Consider the following 17,985-nt stretch of genomic DNA (forward strand, 5'->3'; position numbering starts at 1 on the left):
CGAATATTTAGAACGTATCGTGGCGTAATTATGTTCTTGAAACCGAAAACAGCTGGTGTTCGTTTTAATCCTCTTGCGAATTGATGAAGTTCAGCTTTAAACAAGGCGAATTAGCATGAAATTTGGAAGGAAGATCAGGTTCTACGTGTAGCTGGTATCGCTTTGACGCTGCTACGCTAGTCTCTTCCAAGCGAACAATCAAACATTTAAACGAATCATGAGTAATGAAATTTTCGTAGGTGAAAGCCCCGGCGTTTGCGAGCAACGATTGTGCTAAATTTCGCGATGGAGTTTTCCTCGTTAGTCGCTTAGGTATGTTCGCCAAATTCAATTAGACGCCGTATACAGACGTATAAATTAGATGTGGAGCATTATAGCTAATTTTCATTGAATTTTAGCTTTAGAACATGGGTGAACATATTTAAAATTATTCCAAAAGTTTTAATTTCAGTTTTAATAAACTATTACCGCCATTAACAATACTAGAACTCACTGTACAACATACAGCTCTTGTTGGATATCTCTTCCAGTCCCCCTCTTCTGGCTTACGTATATTAAGCTGTCGTTACACCCCCTTTTCCTGTTCCCAAATTGATTCGTAATGGCAAAGCACGTCGTAAATTTCTCGATATCCCACTTCCCAGGGAAGTCTGTACAAGGTGCTCGACATACCGCAAATCCGCGCCTCTCTTTTCATCTCGCGCGTACTTTATTGCCCGCAAAAGCATCGCCGGCGTGTCCGCGCGCAAAGAAAAAGGAAAAGATCCGCGCTATGCGAAGACACGGTATATAAGCATCGATAAGCACGAGCTATTTCTGCATCGGGCGCATGCCACGGACCCGTACCACTCCCCGCCCTTATTCCACGGGGGCGCGGGAATGAGCACGTAAACGGATCTGCAAACAATGCGGACTATCGCGAATCTCCGCGCGGTTATTCACTTCGGCCGCGGTTCTTTATTTTGCCGCATTCTTCGCGGTTCCCCAATCTCCTTTTATCGACGTTCTGTAAGCTATTCGATTCGTTACGAGCCACGTAGTTAGCGATGTTCGACGCGGTCAAATTCGTGGAATAACGCAAGGAAGATTGGACTCCGTGGTATTTTTCGTATAATTGTTTCGTACAAGTATGTTGTAAAAATGTAATTGAGTTGATAAATAATTAATACCTATTAGAAGGACCAGCTTCAATTCCAGTGAAAGCCAAGAACGTTAAACTCTTCTATGTGAAATTTGTATAACTTACCTGAAACAGAAATAACAAAAATTAAATTAATCACAAATATTCACTCTTTACACACAAATTTATGTTATACTGTGAACCTGTTAGATGCCCCATTTTTTTGGACGCTGTTCGCAGACAAACAATTTATTCTAAGGCGCTCTGGTTTATTTACGACCATTTTACAAATAACAAATATTTTTCCGTGAAAAGATTTTAGAATATATATCAAATATGTATCAACATCTATACATAGTTTGGAATTGATATACTTAACACATTTCCTTTAAAAACTTCCTAAATATTATTCGGTTCCTAACACGCTAAGAATCTTCCTTAAGAAGGTCATAAATCATCCATACTCAAAAGACGATCAATCACGACACAGAACTTTATATATAACGGTGTACTTATAAAACAGAATATATATTTTCAGATGTTGTTCCGCCCTTGAGAAACGCGCAACTTTTAACAAGGAGGCTCATTACAGTCTCCTAATTGCAACGGAGCATCGAGACACCGCGGCCGCCGCCGCGCCGACGATGCTATAGGCATTCGAGATTCTTCGAGAAGCAACCTCGATAAATTATCCCCCATGCTGCTTCCGTCCTGGCAGGTCGAACGAGAAGAATCGCGGGTCCTCGGAATTGCTTGGTGATTCCACGAAGGCCTCGACCGCGCCTGGGCGAAGAAAAATTTAGCTCGTTGCCGCGAGTAGAACGAATAAGTAAACGAAAACCACGGGCGCCGGGTGGAAATGCATTTCGCGCATGCCGCGATGCATCCTTTCTTTATTGCAAACACTTGCGCGGGTGATTGGAACTGGTTTATAAATGTAGGTTGGAAGGGTTCGTGATGGAGCGTGAAAGCTTCCAGACGTTGAGAATCCTTGAGTGCACGGGAAATGCGGTGTCGTTTCTATATTTATTTTCCTCCCTGTACACGGTAACAATCAAAATGCAACTTTAAAAATCCTACATATACATACAGGTATACATGTTATACAATTAACTCTTTGACTAACTGCCAAAAGTTTCAAATTAGTATTAAAAATGTGTGAAAAAAATAGGACAGTACCAATATGATATAAATTTAAAGGTAAATCTTACTTAGTACATACTAGCAACTGTGTTAATGAAGAAATTGTTTGCAGGTCGTATTATTGCTATGAATAAACAGTACCTCGGTAATAAATTCAGATACGACTAAACTCGGTTCGAGTATTACTTTGTTTTGTATCTGAAAGTTGAATAACCCTGGAAATTGCGGACACGTTTTGCGAAACACCTCGTACGTCTACCAAGCTGAAAACAATTAAGCCACCTGAAAGTTTGAGCTGGTGGCAACGCAGAGGTTCGCGGTTTTATTGCAGCGCAGATCTACTTCGTAGCGTGCATTATTTAAACGTAATTTGAAATGCAAACGTTCCGACATTAATAATATGCATCGTAGAAATTTCGACGCTTGTTCTTTCAACGCGTCCTGACCGAATGAGAACTCCATACTTCCTGAGACTTGATACACCGTTACAATCGAGTACACTTACGATTACGATTTTCAGTAATCATTTTTAAGCATATGTTTAGCGCAGCATTAGCTGTACCTGGGTGGTAATTAGCAAGTTCATGTGTGGATATAAGCTGAATATTGATTAAAATTTCAATTGTCGAAGGAAATAATATTTCATTTAAATTAAGTCGGAATTCATCTCCAGAACTGAAATTGAGAAGCAGTTTGAAATAGAGACTATAATATGAAATAAAAATCACTGTTAGGCAGTCTCAGAACTCCTATAGATATGATAATTAAATTTACTGAACCATTCCTTTTCTAATTCGTACTTGCTTAATTGATTACACCGAATAATATAACATTTATTTAGTTGATATATTTGAAAACTAACCTGATCCAGATTAGACGCAACTGCGGTTGATTTCCTCCTGCGTCAAATAACGGACACGCTCATAAATATGCGCGGTGAAACATACGTTAACGATATTAAAAAGTTATGGGCGTGAACGTTAGTTGTAATTCGTTTTCCCGCACACTAAACTGACGTAAGTGGATTATTGTTTCCGGGAAAGTTCGAAGCGCGCGTGCTTTGTGTCTCGGGCTAGGAAACTCGTTTTGTTCCATCGTGTACGAACAACTATTATTCCTCGTTATGAGAAACATCTATCCGTCGAGAGGCTTTCGTACTACTTTTTCTATCAGAGTCTAGGTTTACTTCGTTCTTAATTGCTTATTTATATTATAGACATTTCTCCTGTGCTCGTTCCTTCTTGCTTACATTTTTCTAAACAAAGTTTGACCAAAACGCGAGAGAAAAATTTAATTCTCACAGTATGTATCCTTAAATGTGAAATTCAATTGCATACGAAATTTAAAAAACAAATACCACAACCCTACTGATCAATTACCATCCCTCTACTTCAGTGGGTTATCGTCATCCCTTCAACCTAAACCATTCCCCATAAAAAAGAAAATGTCGACCATATGCTCGCCAACAATCGACCCCTTTAATTTCTCAGAAAAACGATGGATGCAAGTTCCATGTGTCTCTTTGCATGTGTCGATAGATCAAAGCTTATGATTTTAAAGCCTGCGATAAAACTAGCTGGCTGCGCGTCTGATCTCCTATTCCTCATTCGAAATTTTTATCTAGCTCAGAATTTTGCCCAACTCCGCCATAAAGACGCCCTTTTTCAATGTAACGTCCGTTACGTGCGTAGTTGTGCTTTTTAGCGCTCAAGCTCGAGCATCGATGCTTGAGAAACTGCACCACCTTGTCCGAAACGTCGTTGTAACATTTTATTGTGCGGAGAACTATTTTATGGGTGAGCTGTTACGCGCCCAGTTTATGAGCTTCGAATCATGCGGGCTCTGTATCCTCTGCGTCAGATGGCACTACGCCTGGCGCTTGTGTTTCTCTCTCTTTTTTTTTTTGCGTTTGGAGCGGGTGTACGCGCAACTTTACGGCGAATTGCGCTGTTTTCGAACAAGGGAACAGGGGGAAACTGACCGTGGAAAATCGAGGAAAATATGCTGAACGGTACGCGTTCCCTTCGACGAGTTACATTAACTCTTTGATCGCGGGTCGGGCGAGGTTTTTAGGGCCGCAGCACGGTCTCTGATCGTCGGAGCCTCGATTATCGCACAAAGAGGCGCCTTACGCCAATCTCGAAGGACCACCCCGATACCTGGGGAAAAGCTGACAAGGGAAAGACACGATCCGGACCAGCGCTTTTTGATACGGTCAAATTATTGGGCTCGTCGGGTGTGAATAAACTTCAAACCAGTAGTGCGCGCTCTGACATTTTGTGAAAAAAGTGCTTGTAAGCATTATGGTCTCGTCGTGGACGAAGGGAGTTGTTAGGTGTATCGGCTGAAATAAAATGTGACTGAAAGTTACAGAGGCCTATAGAGAGATAAGATATCATTACCGCGTTTAATTAAAATCCAGTTATTTATCAAAGCGTACGATTTCAATTAAGCTTTTCCAGAAAGCGTGAAACGTAAAAGTTTTTTCCCAAGGGCTTCCCAAATTTGAAACCGTCAAGGGACGAGTAAGGTGTGCCACTGAACCAGAAATCGAAAGATCGATCGGCACAACGCATGACCAATGAACCCGCAACCGCAACTAGAAGGTACAGGATAAGTAAGATTAATACGATCCTGTCGAAAGTTTTTCGTAACGGAGGCTTGGATATCCGACACCAGGGCCGAATATCCCGAAAGTCATGCTTCGTGGTCCTGTCTTTCAGCCCTTTTTCTCTGATTCGTTCTTCCAGTGGAAGAAATGTTCGTCCGTCAACTTGAATTCGATAAACTTGATCGTTGCGTGCGAGAAGAGAGAAGAAAATCTCGATGGACGAGAGCCACTGAGCAGAATCAATTTTTAAATAACTCGGCTTCGTACGGTGCGGCATCGAGTGCAATGCGATGTATGTAGTAGCATAATCGTGAGATGCGTTTCCCATCTGTGAGCGAACATTTTTATTGCATTGGAAACATGAGTTGGAAACAATGAAATTTATATTTGAGTATCCCAAAATTGGCCAGTTTTTAACATTTTCATTTACCACGCTTCTAATTTATAACATTTCTTCGCACCACCAATGTGTAAGAGAAAGGCTGCAGGGGAAGGGGTAAGGGACGAACTGGGAGCCCGCATTTCGGATCCATCGGTCGTATTAAGGCCAGGTTGGGAGTTTCCCGCGTACACCCGAAAAAAACCCACAATTCTTCGGGAAGACGACACGCGCCTACGATGAAAAGCCCTTCTACGGAATTGCTTTCAAGTGCAGCTGTGCCATTTTCGCCGGGCGTGTTTCCGCTATTATTTTTTTTTTGCGTTCACGGACAGAGAGAGAGAGAGAGCCGAGACTCCCGTTTCTAACTCCGTTGTACCGATTTCGGGCCGTGTCACTCCGACAACCGACATTCACTCCACCCAGAGCGGCTGAAATTTCCAATTGTTCACCGCCCTCCGTCTTCGTGACTCGATGCTTTCCATTTTTCACTGAAAATAGAAAGAAGCATCGCGAAACGATGAATTGCGCTCATGGCCCTGTTCTTCCCTCATTTGCCTGAGTGTATCGCGGTACCTGGTAATTCGACCGTTTTTCCCCTATCTCCTCGCATATTTTTTTGCTTCTTCCGCCTCTCGTTTTCGAGCATCCGTGTGAGACTACTCCGCGTGATGGAGCTCTTTATTTTTAAACTAGTACGAGAGACACTTCTGAATCGTTGCTACTTAATTTTTTGTTTTCGACAAATATGAAATGCGTTTCCCGACGAAAAGTTCACGGTGGAGGGCCTGCGGTAGGCGTTCAAAGGGAAAGGTGCGAATCGCTGACTCTGACTCGTTGAAAATGCATAGGATGGAGACTCGAAAACAACGACTTTTGGCTTGTTTACAATTCCGATAATTATTAGAATTATCAGATTCACTGATATTGTGTATGACTCAATGTAACGATCAAAGGTAAATATATTAACACGTTCACGCCGGCGCTGCTATTTTTTCTTTTTTGTTTCTCGTAGAAATTTAGGCGAACTATACGATTGCAATTCCATGTAAAATCTATATGCATCGGTATGTATTATACACGTTGACTGACTTCCGAGTATTAGACATAGAGCAATATTCTCATCTCGAAATAGAAACTTTGGCATCAACTGGGACCAGCTACAAACTACATATATCTATAGTTCAATGGGAAGGAAGTTCGGCGCGGTTATTAACGCTTGACACAGTTTTGAAGTTTCTGTTGCTGCGTAACCATGAACAGGGCTAAACTACCGGAAAGTAACGGGGGACCAGTTTCAGAACTGGACACTGGCAATCACCTAAAGAGAACACTGCTGTTGGAAACCTGCCGACATGGATGTCGATATTATCTGACAATATAGAAGAAATTTTATATTAAATGGAAATAGTTGTAAATAAAACAATTCCTGACTTTTCAGGCCAGTTCAGAAGCTTCAATTAAATGTTAATATTTGAATTGTTTCCCTTTTGATTGTATTTCAGCTCAGGCTTTCTAGCATTAAATTGATCTCCTCAGTTGTAATTAGGGATTTAGCAACATATTTCAGTTGTCTCTGTTCAAATAAATCTACAATTCTTCAGAAATACACCCTGAGAAACTAGTTTATCGATAACGTCGTCAAAGTTATTTGGTGCATCTTAAACTAATAACGATAGGGAATATCTCAATTTTGAAAATATTCACGTATTTATGCAATACTATTACGATTACAGACTGACGCAATATGAAATTAATATCTTAAATGAATCAAGATTTATTACATTAAACTTTAAATAAGAAATTAGATAACTTGATTCGTTTGATTGCTAATCGCATTAAATAGTAATGAGATTACGTCGTAGATGGTAAAATGTTCAGAACGTAATTGCTGACTTTGCCTCTTCCTCTCGGAATCTTTAAAGACATTTAATTCTACAGGAGAAAATCGTAAAAGCAATCATGTTCAACTTGTAACACCGTGTTATCTTCCTCTGTTTTCGGGGTAACAATATTATCTAACTTTAAAACGAGCCAGACGTTGATATCACTGAACTTTCCCTTGGGTTACCTGCGACCCGGCGTTTACCTTTCCAGATGCATGATGAAAATATCGTTCTAGGTAGAATCTCACACTCTGGCACAAACATTGCGGTGCATTTGCAATTTTTCAATTGTTACTCGACTTTAAAACTGTTTCATAATATATTTCTAATATTTCTTCTCAGACATTTCTAAATTTTAGACTAACTTTTACAAAATTTCATTAGAAATTATCGAACACACGATAAATACAATATTTCCCATTCGAAACTTTATTAATTTCACGTAGCAACGATATTATTTTGAGCATTTCAAAATTAAAGTGTAAAAATAGTATTTATAAAGAATCATTTCATTTAATGTTAAAAATGACTTAGACCTGCGCATCACGTTATCGTATTTTCCATCAACCAGAGAAGCAACATTCTCGAATTTCGAAACGACATTACTTTCTGGTCCCCCTAATACCTTCAACTGACAACGAGTAATATTCCACTTCGCAGATTTCATTAGGAAATTTTACTCGGGGAAAAGAAAACGTCTAGATCTCCGAGAATATGACTCGAACAAAATCTTATCCTTTTCCCAGTCATCGCCGTCTTCCGAGAGACTGTTAATTGTACTCTTCCCGCCGTGGTAAGTACCAGAAGCGAGACAAATCGTCGCATTTATAATATCTTGACGTTTTTCTTACGAGTAACTGTGCCAGAGATCCAAATGACTCCGTCTGGATCCATTTCGACCGTGGGCACAAAAGGAACAAGACGAACCGACGAAAATCAAATGAACGCCAGGTAATTAAGCGGATTTAGGCACTCTCAGACTCGAGCACCTCTCACCTACCATCTTCCTCTTTTGCTCTTCGCTTAAACCGCCACTCGACGATTAATTACGGAAGATTACGCCTCGTGATGGTGCCGTTCCATAGCTCCCTTCCGTTCACCGCCATGTTTTCTTTTCTTTTTCTCCGTTCAAAGCCAAGTTGTTTGCCTACGGGGATAATCGATTCTTCAAGTCGCCGGAGGAGCCAGGTCGTATAACTTGACAGCTGTTTATCCGCTGCATTACGTAGCTGATCAATTTTCTTCTGGCCTTTCTCGGCTTTAAGAAACTAACTGAACGAGCTTGTAACGTATAAAATATTGGTAATTTTTGTAGCTGGAATCGATTTAATGTAATTTATATGGTGTTTAAGAGAAGGAAACGACCGATCACTGCAAGTAAGAGTATCTCCTTGTGATCAATAGCTTTGTGAGACTTGTTATTGACAACGAGTTATAAGAAATTTTACTATCCATTGCTTAAAATAACAGTGCAACAGTTGTTTGTCACGAAGAAACAAATAGAATAAATAGAGGAGTTGAAACTTGCGATCCCACGTTACACGTTCACCATGGTTCGTTCCCTTGCTCTAGTAAATGAAATATTTCATCCGGCATTCTGCTTGCATTGTAATACAAACACGGATCAAGTGTACTTTTATGACACTTTATCGATACGCATCCACGTGTTTGTCTTCCATCAGTGACGAGCATTTACCTTCCATAATTGGGCAAACTTAGTTCATCGCGAGTTTCGTGAAAATTTGTCCGGTAAACATTCGATAAATAACGATTAAAAAATCAGAATAGCGAAGGGACAAATGTAATCGTCGTGCAATATATTCAAAGTGGCTCGAAGCAAAAATTTCGATATCCAGGACTGCTTGTTGACGTCCCATCGGGGCAAGAAAATCATTTTGAGACGCGATTTCCTTTATCGATGTTCCGTTTGTACGTCCAATGCGAGATAAATACAATTTGCGCAACTGTACTGCCTTTCGAATGAGGGATGGACTTGCGGTTGCATGAAATTTCATTTTTCCACGAAATTCTGGTGGAATTGGCGCGACGATAGCCGTTACTGGACTACAAAGTGAAATGTTACAATGGAAAATTGATTTGCGGTGACACGCCGCCGTGTTACACGTAAACTCATAAAGGAAGTTCACAGTGGGCAACGATAAAACTGTGTACTCGACCTTGGTGCGTCAATAAGGCAATTCCACGAGGCATGTGTAAACAGCAGTTTGGAATCCAACGACATCGATCGATCGGGTGAGCAACGACGCAAATACCGACAGCGACTGGCTATACTAACTAATTTGATCACAACCAGGTTAAGTTCACCATGACAGGCAACCGTAGAGTGAAATTTCCTTGGTGCCTGCGGTCGAAACGCAATAGAAACGACATCTGCATGACAAGGCGCGGTTCGAAGCGACGGCCACGAATTATTTACGGTGGCGGTGTCAGCAACGGACAGAACGCACCTCTATATGATAAAGGCATTTGTCATCGCGGCGCATTTCGGCTTCGATTATCGATACGTCCGGGCACGCTCGATGGATGCACCATTGGCGATAGCCGAATAGGTATTTATGGCTGGTCGTTTCCTACTTCCGTGCACGTTTACGTTTCTTCCATCGGCTTCACCCTTCCCTCATCCTTGGCAATCTCTTTTCCATCCGATGCTCCACTATTCTTTCCCTCCTCTGCTAGCTTTTGCGCTTATCCGCGACGCTTTTTCATTTGCTGTCATCTTTTATTATGAATCCTGTTAGTTTCTCACTGACTTCTCTCGCGCTGCTTCGATGTTGTCTACTCTCTTTTTTTAGTTCTTAGGTCCTGTGTTGTTTGTGAGTCTCTGATGTATCTCGAGTACACTTCCTGGTTTCTTTCTTTTTTTTTTTTTTTTTTTGATTACTTATCTCATTTACGCGGCTAGAGTTTGTGACATCTCCTGTCGTTTCGTTGCGACAGTTGCTGGTTTGAAACTGTGTTTCTTGGGCGATGTTCTTGGCAGGGTGCTAACAGGCATTGCATAGCGGGAGTGTCGACTTGGGTTTATCGTCGCTAATATGATTGTAACGCTGGTGGTTCACCGACGATAGGAGACCGAGATGTCTTCTTAGGGAATTAATGTTCTCTAGTACAAGTTATGGTAGACTACTGAAACAATTATCTTTAAATTTCTAATCTTTAAATTTTCACCCATATAATGTAACAAAAATATTCTTAAGCATATCTGGGAAGAATCCTACGATTTCCCTCTCAACGTTATCTTTGATTGATATTTGTCTTCTGACTCTAATAAACCACGTCCAATAAAATTGTACGAAGAGGATCCCCAGGCTTCTACGATGTTCATAAAGAAGAACATGAAAGTCATAAAGTATCCCAACCGAAGGAACCCAAAAATCCGATTGTTTGCTTCCTGACGTTCCTCCCTACCTCCACGCATCAAAGACGTAGCGTCCAAGAACACGGTTGATTATTAATCATCAATCACCCAGCCCTCCACTGGGGGGAATCCTCTATCATCTCCGAACACTTCCGCCTTCTTTGCCTTAAAATTTCGACATTTTTCTCCGACGCCTTGAACCTTATTTCATAGCTCTCCCTCTTGCGCCAGCGACCCTAATCCTTCCACCCCCACGCGTCCATCTGTCTCCATTATCCTGCATCCATCTCTACCGCCTATTCTCTTCGATCCCAGCGCACGTTCTTCGTCATGAAAACCGATAAAAGTTATTAGATTCTTCGGCCAAGTAATTCCTGCCGGGTTTGCCTATAACGACGTCCGGAATCGCAGACCTCGCAATGGTCCGAGTATAAGCTTTATTTTTTATAATTGATGAATAAATTTCTATATTCTATTCGTATTTGCCGTATCACATGTCTTATATATATATATATAGGATGAGGCATTTAAAGAAGGCTACCTGAATAATTCGCTTATATCGGTATCCAATAGCTGGTCCACAGTCGATTACCTACGATTCCAAGCGACCAAGGATTCCTGCTTGTCACATGACCACTTTCGACCCTGAACAGGCATATCGATGTAGCCTATCACTGTTTCGTGACAATCTTGACTAGGATCTTCGGTTTCTGGGACGATCGTCGTCTGGAAACGAAGGACAGGTTCTAAAACGAGAGCCAACTGTTCCCCAGTTGATTGCTAATCATTTTTTCCATCGCGTACGTGCTCCTTTCTCTTTCTTCTCCGATGCCAGATGCGTTCTATCGCGGACTCCTTCCTCAAGATTCTCATTTCGTAGTTCTGAACGTCATTCGAAATCGATATGGAGATCAGGGAAGATACGTGCTCGCTATTCCTGTTTCAGAGTTATTGGACGGGGGTAACCGTGGATTTATGTGGTCTGTTTAATGAAATTTGTGCATTTGCTTCATCGTATCTAACTGAATCTGATCCTGAATTTAAACTGAATAATTCCTGAAAAAACTCTCGCTGCATGTTTGGCATTTTTCATTTGAGAAAAGTGAAATGAACGATTCTAAATGGGATGTCAACTGCTTTTTCGTTAATACGATAATTAAATAAAACGAGTGAACGAACGTGAGCTAAAATCGTTTAAAAGAGATCCTTTCTATCGCGAAATAATAAGCTTCCAATTTGACTCGATTGGTGATTACATGTAATTTAGCTCATCAGGTCAGTAAACTCGATACGCAAAGTTATTATCGACTGGAGCTATTATCGGTGCATTAACTGCATCTATTTTAACATTTTCCAGGATGCAAAAATAATTATAGAAGTCCTTTGCTCTCCTTTCTGTTAATAGAATCTATTGATCGAGTCTCGTATCTCGTGTGACTATTTTTAATCGTATTAACCTATTCCTGGCACATCGTCAGCAATAATTATAAATAAAATGAACAACGATGCCAACTCGACAGATCAGAGATTTTTATCTTGGATTTCATAATATTTTATTTTATATCTCGAAAATAATTTTCAGTTTTCGAAACTATATTTTAAATGTTTGTTTAAACAACATGTAGGATTTTATATATGATTTAATTTAAAAAAATGTCGAAGATATTTGAATGAACTACTATACTGTCCACTGACCTGATAGCTGTCATTGTGTTCGATGCAAATAATGTACAGAAGAATTATTTTTATTTTCGTTCGGTAAATGTCATACGTGGACGCGATTCCAATGGTTTTATGAAACTCATTGGAAAAATACATATTCTCTAAATCGTTTCACAATGAATAGAACCATTGAAAAGCGACTGTCTGGATACCCAATTGTGAAACAAAGCATAAGGCGCTGCCTTTCAACCGTGTTACGATTTTCAAACAAATTTTTAATATTTCACCTAGCGTTTCTCTACTGGTGCGTTTCTATGCACTTGCAATCAAACTAATATAAACGAAATTTTGAAACATTTTTAAAAAATGTTTAAGTGTATAAAATAAAAAGATTTTCATAATTTTTCTATAACCAGGAATAAAATTTCAAGTGACGTGAATTCACATCAGCGGTCGCGAATGTGTTAACGGAACAAAATTTTTCTCATTCCCGGCGATGATATCATTTGCTCGGCAATACACATAAATGGACCCCTCCAAAAGAAGACGTTTAAGCGGCATCTATCCTCGATACGCCCATTTCCGCGTTTCTATTACCCGGCGGAACAGGAGTCCAATTTTCTTAAGGGACACAGGTGGAACTCTGAACAAAAACTGGTCCCACGTAAAATCGAAAGATAAACGGGGACGTCGACGGATTCGAGGGAATGCGATTCGAGAATAGCATCTGGCAAAAATAGAAGAATGAATGCGCGGTGAAATGCCGAAAGCCGAGGGATAACTTTGGCTCGGGACACCAACAAAGCTCCAGTCGGATAGTCGTACCACGTAGAGTCGCGATATTAATCTCTGCAAGCCTGTTGTGCATTATAATGAACACAAATTTTGTATTTGAAGATAATTACTCTCTTCAGACAGGGTCAAATATATTTACATTTGCGGTGGGTTTGATTTAATTTAATAACTGGGTCATGGTTTTCATCGTGCAAACTACTTCGTTTCCATTCATTAATCTAGTGCAAATATAAAGTTGCATATTATTAAAACATGAAGAAAATAGATCTTTATCTTTGTAACAGGTTAATAAAATAAAATAGGGTTACTTTTAATATTTCATCCCAGTTCTCGCTATCATAATATATTAATTTCCAACGATCATGAGACTTCCATTGTACAAATATAAAGAACCAACGCTTTTTTTGTCATTTTTGAATAATATACACATTATGTTTAAGCTATGGAAAATATTTACAGTACACTTTTGTAATATACCTAGAAAGCATCACTATTTCCTTGCCTTTATTCCTATCACTAAAGATACTCCATATATCTACAAAGAATTCATTTAAAACTTGAAAAATGAAAAAAAAGCTTTGGTTCTTAACATCTGCACCAGATTATTAAAACGAAGTAGTTCATGCGATGAAAACCATGGCCCAGTTATCAAATGGGGACGATATCAAATAATCTCAGTACTAACGCAGCGTTTAGCAAAATTTTAAACTCGCGAACGTAGTTTAGGGCCTCTACACGGTGTGCGCGAAAGCACGATGTAATTGAAATTCTCGAAAGCAGGGAAATCACAATTGCCGAGTACCAATTGTATGAATATACACTGAATTTCTAGAATGAATCGGAGCATAATAGCGAGCAACGGAGAATACAATCAGCATAAACAGGAAATCAACGCGGAACGATCGAATAAATGCGTAGAAACCACGTGTGCAAATTGTCCCCTGATGTAATTGCACAGTATTTCAATCAGCGATTAACCGCGCGCGATATAAATTTCAGCGTCCCGATAAATTGCGAAATCGAGATGTGAAAATGAAACAGTCCATTCAAATTAAACAAATCTGCCTTTGTTCGCGCGATTCTTCCTCGTTATTTTCGAATAATAGACCAATTAAAGAGATGCATTATCAACGTGAAAATTAGACAGTAATTCGCGTTTCGAATTCTGATTTTTGCGCACGATCTGAAACTCCAATACCCGCTGGAGTGATTTAGAAATAAGTAGAGAATTCTGATATATATATATATATATATAAATAACATTTAATCTTCTAATTGAAATAATCAAAAAGTCAGATATTGATTCTACTTGTATTTCCCTAATACAGGTCATGTCTGTTTAAAGATAGAAATAGAAACCACTGTACCCGGAATTACATTTATTGATCCTGTGTAGATGGAGAATTTATATATGTATAATGTATGATTGTATATAGCTATGACGTTAAATAAAATTTGTATAAACGAATATTAGAGTACACGTGGAGGGGTGAAATTGAATTTGTTATTGAAAATCAATGTACATGCGGAGGAAAATACAAATAGAATGCTCCTTTCAATCTGAATATTAATAATAATAATAAAAAAAAACAAAAAAAAACAAAAAAAACAAAAAAAACCGAACAATATGAAGAACAAAGAACAGAGAAAAATATTCGAAAGATAATGGAAACTTATTTGTTTTTATATTGACCAAATTAAAGATATAAAGTGGTGTAAAACGAAAATGTAAAAAAAAGAACGAGTTCTAATTTAAAACCAGATACAGGAATGCAGGCACAGTTACCATAGTCATTATCATATAGGTATTATTTCGATCAAAGAGTTTCTAGTATTAAATAATTTCAAATCGTCGTCATTTTAACATGATATATATTTTAATTAAGTGACTCAAATCTATATACATATATAGTTCTGTTGGCTGCTCGACACGGGATCGTATTAGATAAAATTCCAACGAATTTATGGCAGTGAAAGTTATTTCATCGGTGGCGCAACGAACTCGTGAATGCCAGTATAGATTACGGTTCTGTGCTGACGAGGAGAATAAATTCGGGCCAGATAAAAATAAGTGCGTCGTTTTTCGCCAGTATGTGTTCAGTTCCTGTGACAGACGCGACGTTCCTAAAGTTACGACTTCCTTCTCCTCGCAAAAGCTGCGATACAGTGATTAATTTATCACGGGCGATTGCTGGAAGCTATTTTTGAAGTAGTTAAAAGTAGTTAAAGTAGTTGAAAGCTATTTTAAAACGTAGTTCGTTAATATCTCGATGCACAGTCCTAACTTAATTTTGAGGGGAGCACAATTCGCAAATTTGCAAATTTACCTCGGGAATCAGAAAATCGGAAACTTGATATTCCGCCTTCGCGAGATACCTCGATGGTTCTAGGTTCGATCGAGGGTGGATTTTAGAATTAATCAGTGAGAAATTCCGAGACCGGTTTTCCGGAAAATGAGATTCGCGAATAGAATCGAGGAGCTTGTTGCAATGGTGAAATAGAATCGAGTGACGTCAGCGCGGATACCAAGGGCACAAATACAATAGAAAGATGATTTACCCAGATGATCCTGTTCCCTCTGAATCTGACTGGACTCGATGATCAGCAGACACCAGATGGACACCAGGGACACAGAGGGAAGCAATTTTCCCAATATTCCCATTTCTCTTCTTCCGTACCTCCGGTTCGAAGCGATGACAACACGAATGTCGTTGGCACGCACGCGCGCAAACACGGGAACGTCAAATCAGTCGAGGAAACACTGACTTATCGCCTTGCCAGCCGCGGGCTTAATACTTTCCCGATTCCACCCTTTCCTTTCTGTTCTCGAAACGTCTTTGCTGCTCACGACGTTTTCCACTTTCCGGGCGAATCGAAGCTGCATCGATTCACAGAACCCACATAGGAAACAAACAATCACTTTCGAGAATAATTTTGAGGACTGCTATGTGAAATAATTTCATCAAATATGTCATATTGTATTAAGAAAAGAATTAGATCGAATCGAGTAAAATTTAGTTCAATTAAAATAAAATTCAATTGAGGAACATTCAAATTACTCGTATATTGTATTTAATATTATATAGGAAAGCCTTGTAATAAGTATCGAATATTGTGCCGAATAGTAAAACTATTAACGCATTCTTTTTCTAGCTACAACTTAGGTTTTTACAAAAAGTTGAACAAGAATTTTGTAACCATTAGCAAGTTTTATTTAATATTTTAAAAGTGAACCATCCCCGTTGTTCCTACATTTTCAGGTATCTATTTACTAATATAAAAGAATAGGATACAAACAGAACATAAAGATTTATGCTCGTTAAAATGACATTCGATAGCGTAAAAATCTCAAAATGATATACATAAAAATATTTCACAATTTTTTTACTAATTTGCCTACAAACACCTCTACCGATTAACTAGCGCTGTTTGTCAGCAAACAAAATATGAAATTGATGAACGAACCCCGAGACAAAGTATTTTTCCCCATTGCTCCCGCAAATGGAACAGAAATGTGAATACATGCGTGATAATTACGTCGTATTCAACCAAACCCCATACCCTGTGGATGCACGATATCCCTTGCGGGGTTTTCAGAGAATATATAATAATGTAGATGCGTATGAAAGGAAATCAAATGCGAGAATAATGAAACATAATTCGTAGATATTGCGATTTAATCATGATGTATTCATGCAGGTTTTTGAATAATTATATATGCCTCCCACTATCTCAGAGATACTAATTTGTAAATTCTACAACAGTATATAGTACCACTAAAAATAAAACCATATACAAGAAGAAAAAGAAAAACTATATGATGTGAATGTTCGAGAAAGTACTTCATCAATTAAACACCATCAACTAGATTCTAATTAACTTAAATCACGGTTGAGTACCTTCAACTTTTAATTAAATTAAATTAAAACCGCTAAATTCCAAAATAAACATTTCAAATTCTTACATCATCTCCTCTTTTCACATTCAAATATCAATAAAGCGTTACGAATATTTATACCACGGAGACACGTAAAATATCGACAGAGGAAAAACTCTGAATAAAAACTTAACGAATGGAAATATCGAAGTGAAGAGCCAAGGAGGCCGAGACAATTTCACAGCGAGTTTTTGTCTCGCAGCTAGAAAGCAAATCGAAATACGTCGTCCGAAACTGACGTGCCGTCGACGCTGATTTATGTCTCACGAAAATTTCGCATGCCCATCTTCATTACGCGAGTCACCGTGTATATCTGGGACTTCAAACGATATAATAGAAACGTCGATACAAGGAAACTCGTCCAGCGGTGCCAGTCTGAAGCGTCACCGTTGAATCGACCACGGACACGTTGCATTAAAAATTCATCGATCAAAAGAGAAAAATAAACTGCTAGTCCTCGACATTTTCAACGACAAAATTAAAAACTTCAAAGACAGATTAAATATTCACAGTCTGCTCCGGGAAATACTGCCTTCCTTCGACTATAATTCTCAGAATTTCTTCGAATAACTGTGACGGTTTGAATTACTTAGAAAAGTCGAGTGGAATTAATAATATCCTAATATTAAAGACTTCTAACGCAAAAGATTTAAATTATTTTTTCAGAATATTAACCTTTCATATATTTGAAAATTGTTAAAATATAGAAAATCTCCAAGAATATTTTTTTTGTCTCATTTGAAACATAACAAGCTTTGACGCATATAAATTCTTATAAAACTATAAAACAGTAATACATATTCAACAGTAATTTGGCACAAGTGCAACCTGCAACATTTTTCTACAAACTATAATTAAATTTTCTAGCAAAAGAAGAGTCAAGACTTGACTAAAATTCTTATTACTGGGAGCTCCCAGTGACCCACTTGAAAGTCTATGGCGATTTTTGATAGGTGGTGCAGGTCTGATTATGTCGAAATGGCTGAAAACAAATTATATATATATATATATATATATATACGTCGATAATCGAGGCCGTTTTCTCGGGTTTCGCGTCTCAACAACAGTGCGCG

The 17,985-nt window shown here is 38.8% G+C and overlaps 1 protein-coding gene across 3 annotated transcripts in view; it reads right to left on the reverse strand.

Moving 5' to 3' along the window:
- LOC128883015 (uncharacterized) overlaps window positions 1-17,985 on the reverse strand; it is a 262,323-nt gene that overhangs the window by 145,570 nt on the left and 98,768 nt on the right. Inside the window, exon 1 of one of the 3 annotated variants that reach the window (XM_054134969.1) lies at window positions 15,535-15,796. The exons of the other annotated variants lie outside the window; for them this stretch is intronic. Within the exon in view, the coding sequence (XP_053990944.1) occupies window positions 15,535-15,637 (103 nt within the window). The 5' untranslated portion in view covers window positions 15,638-15,796. Of the gene's footprint in view, window positions 1-15,534; window positions 15,797-17,985 lie in introns of those variants that run through there. 3 annotated transcript variants of the gene reach the window in all.

The sequence above is a fragment of the Hylaeus volcanicus genome, chromosome 1 (assembly GCF_026283585.1).
Source record: "Hylaeus volcanicus isolate JK05 chromosome 1, UHH_iyHylVolc1.0_haploid, whole genome shotgun sequence".
NCBI lineage: Eukaryota > Metazoa > Arthropoda > Insecta > Hymenoptera > Colletidae > Hylaeus > Hylaeus volcanicus.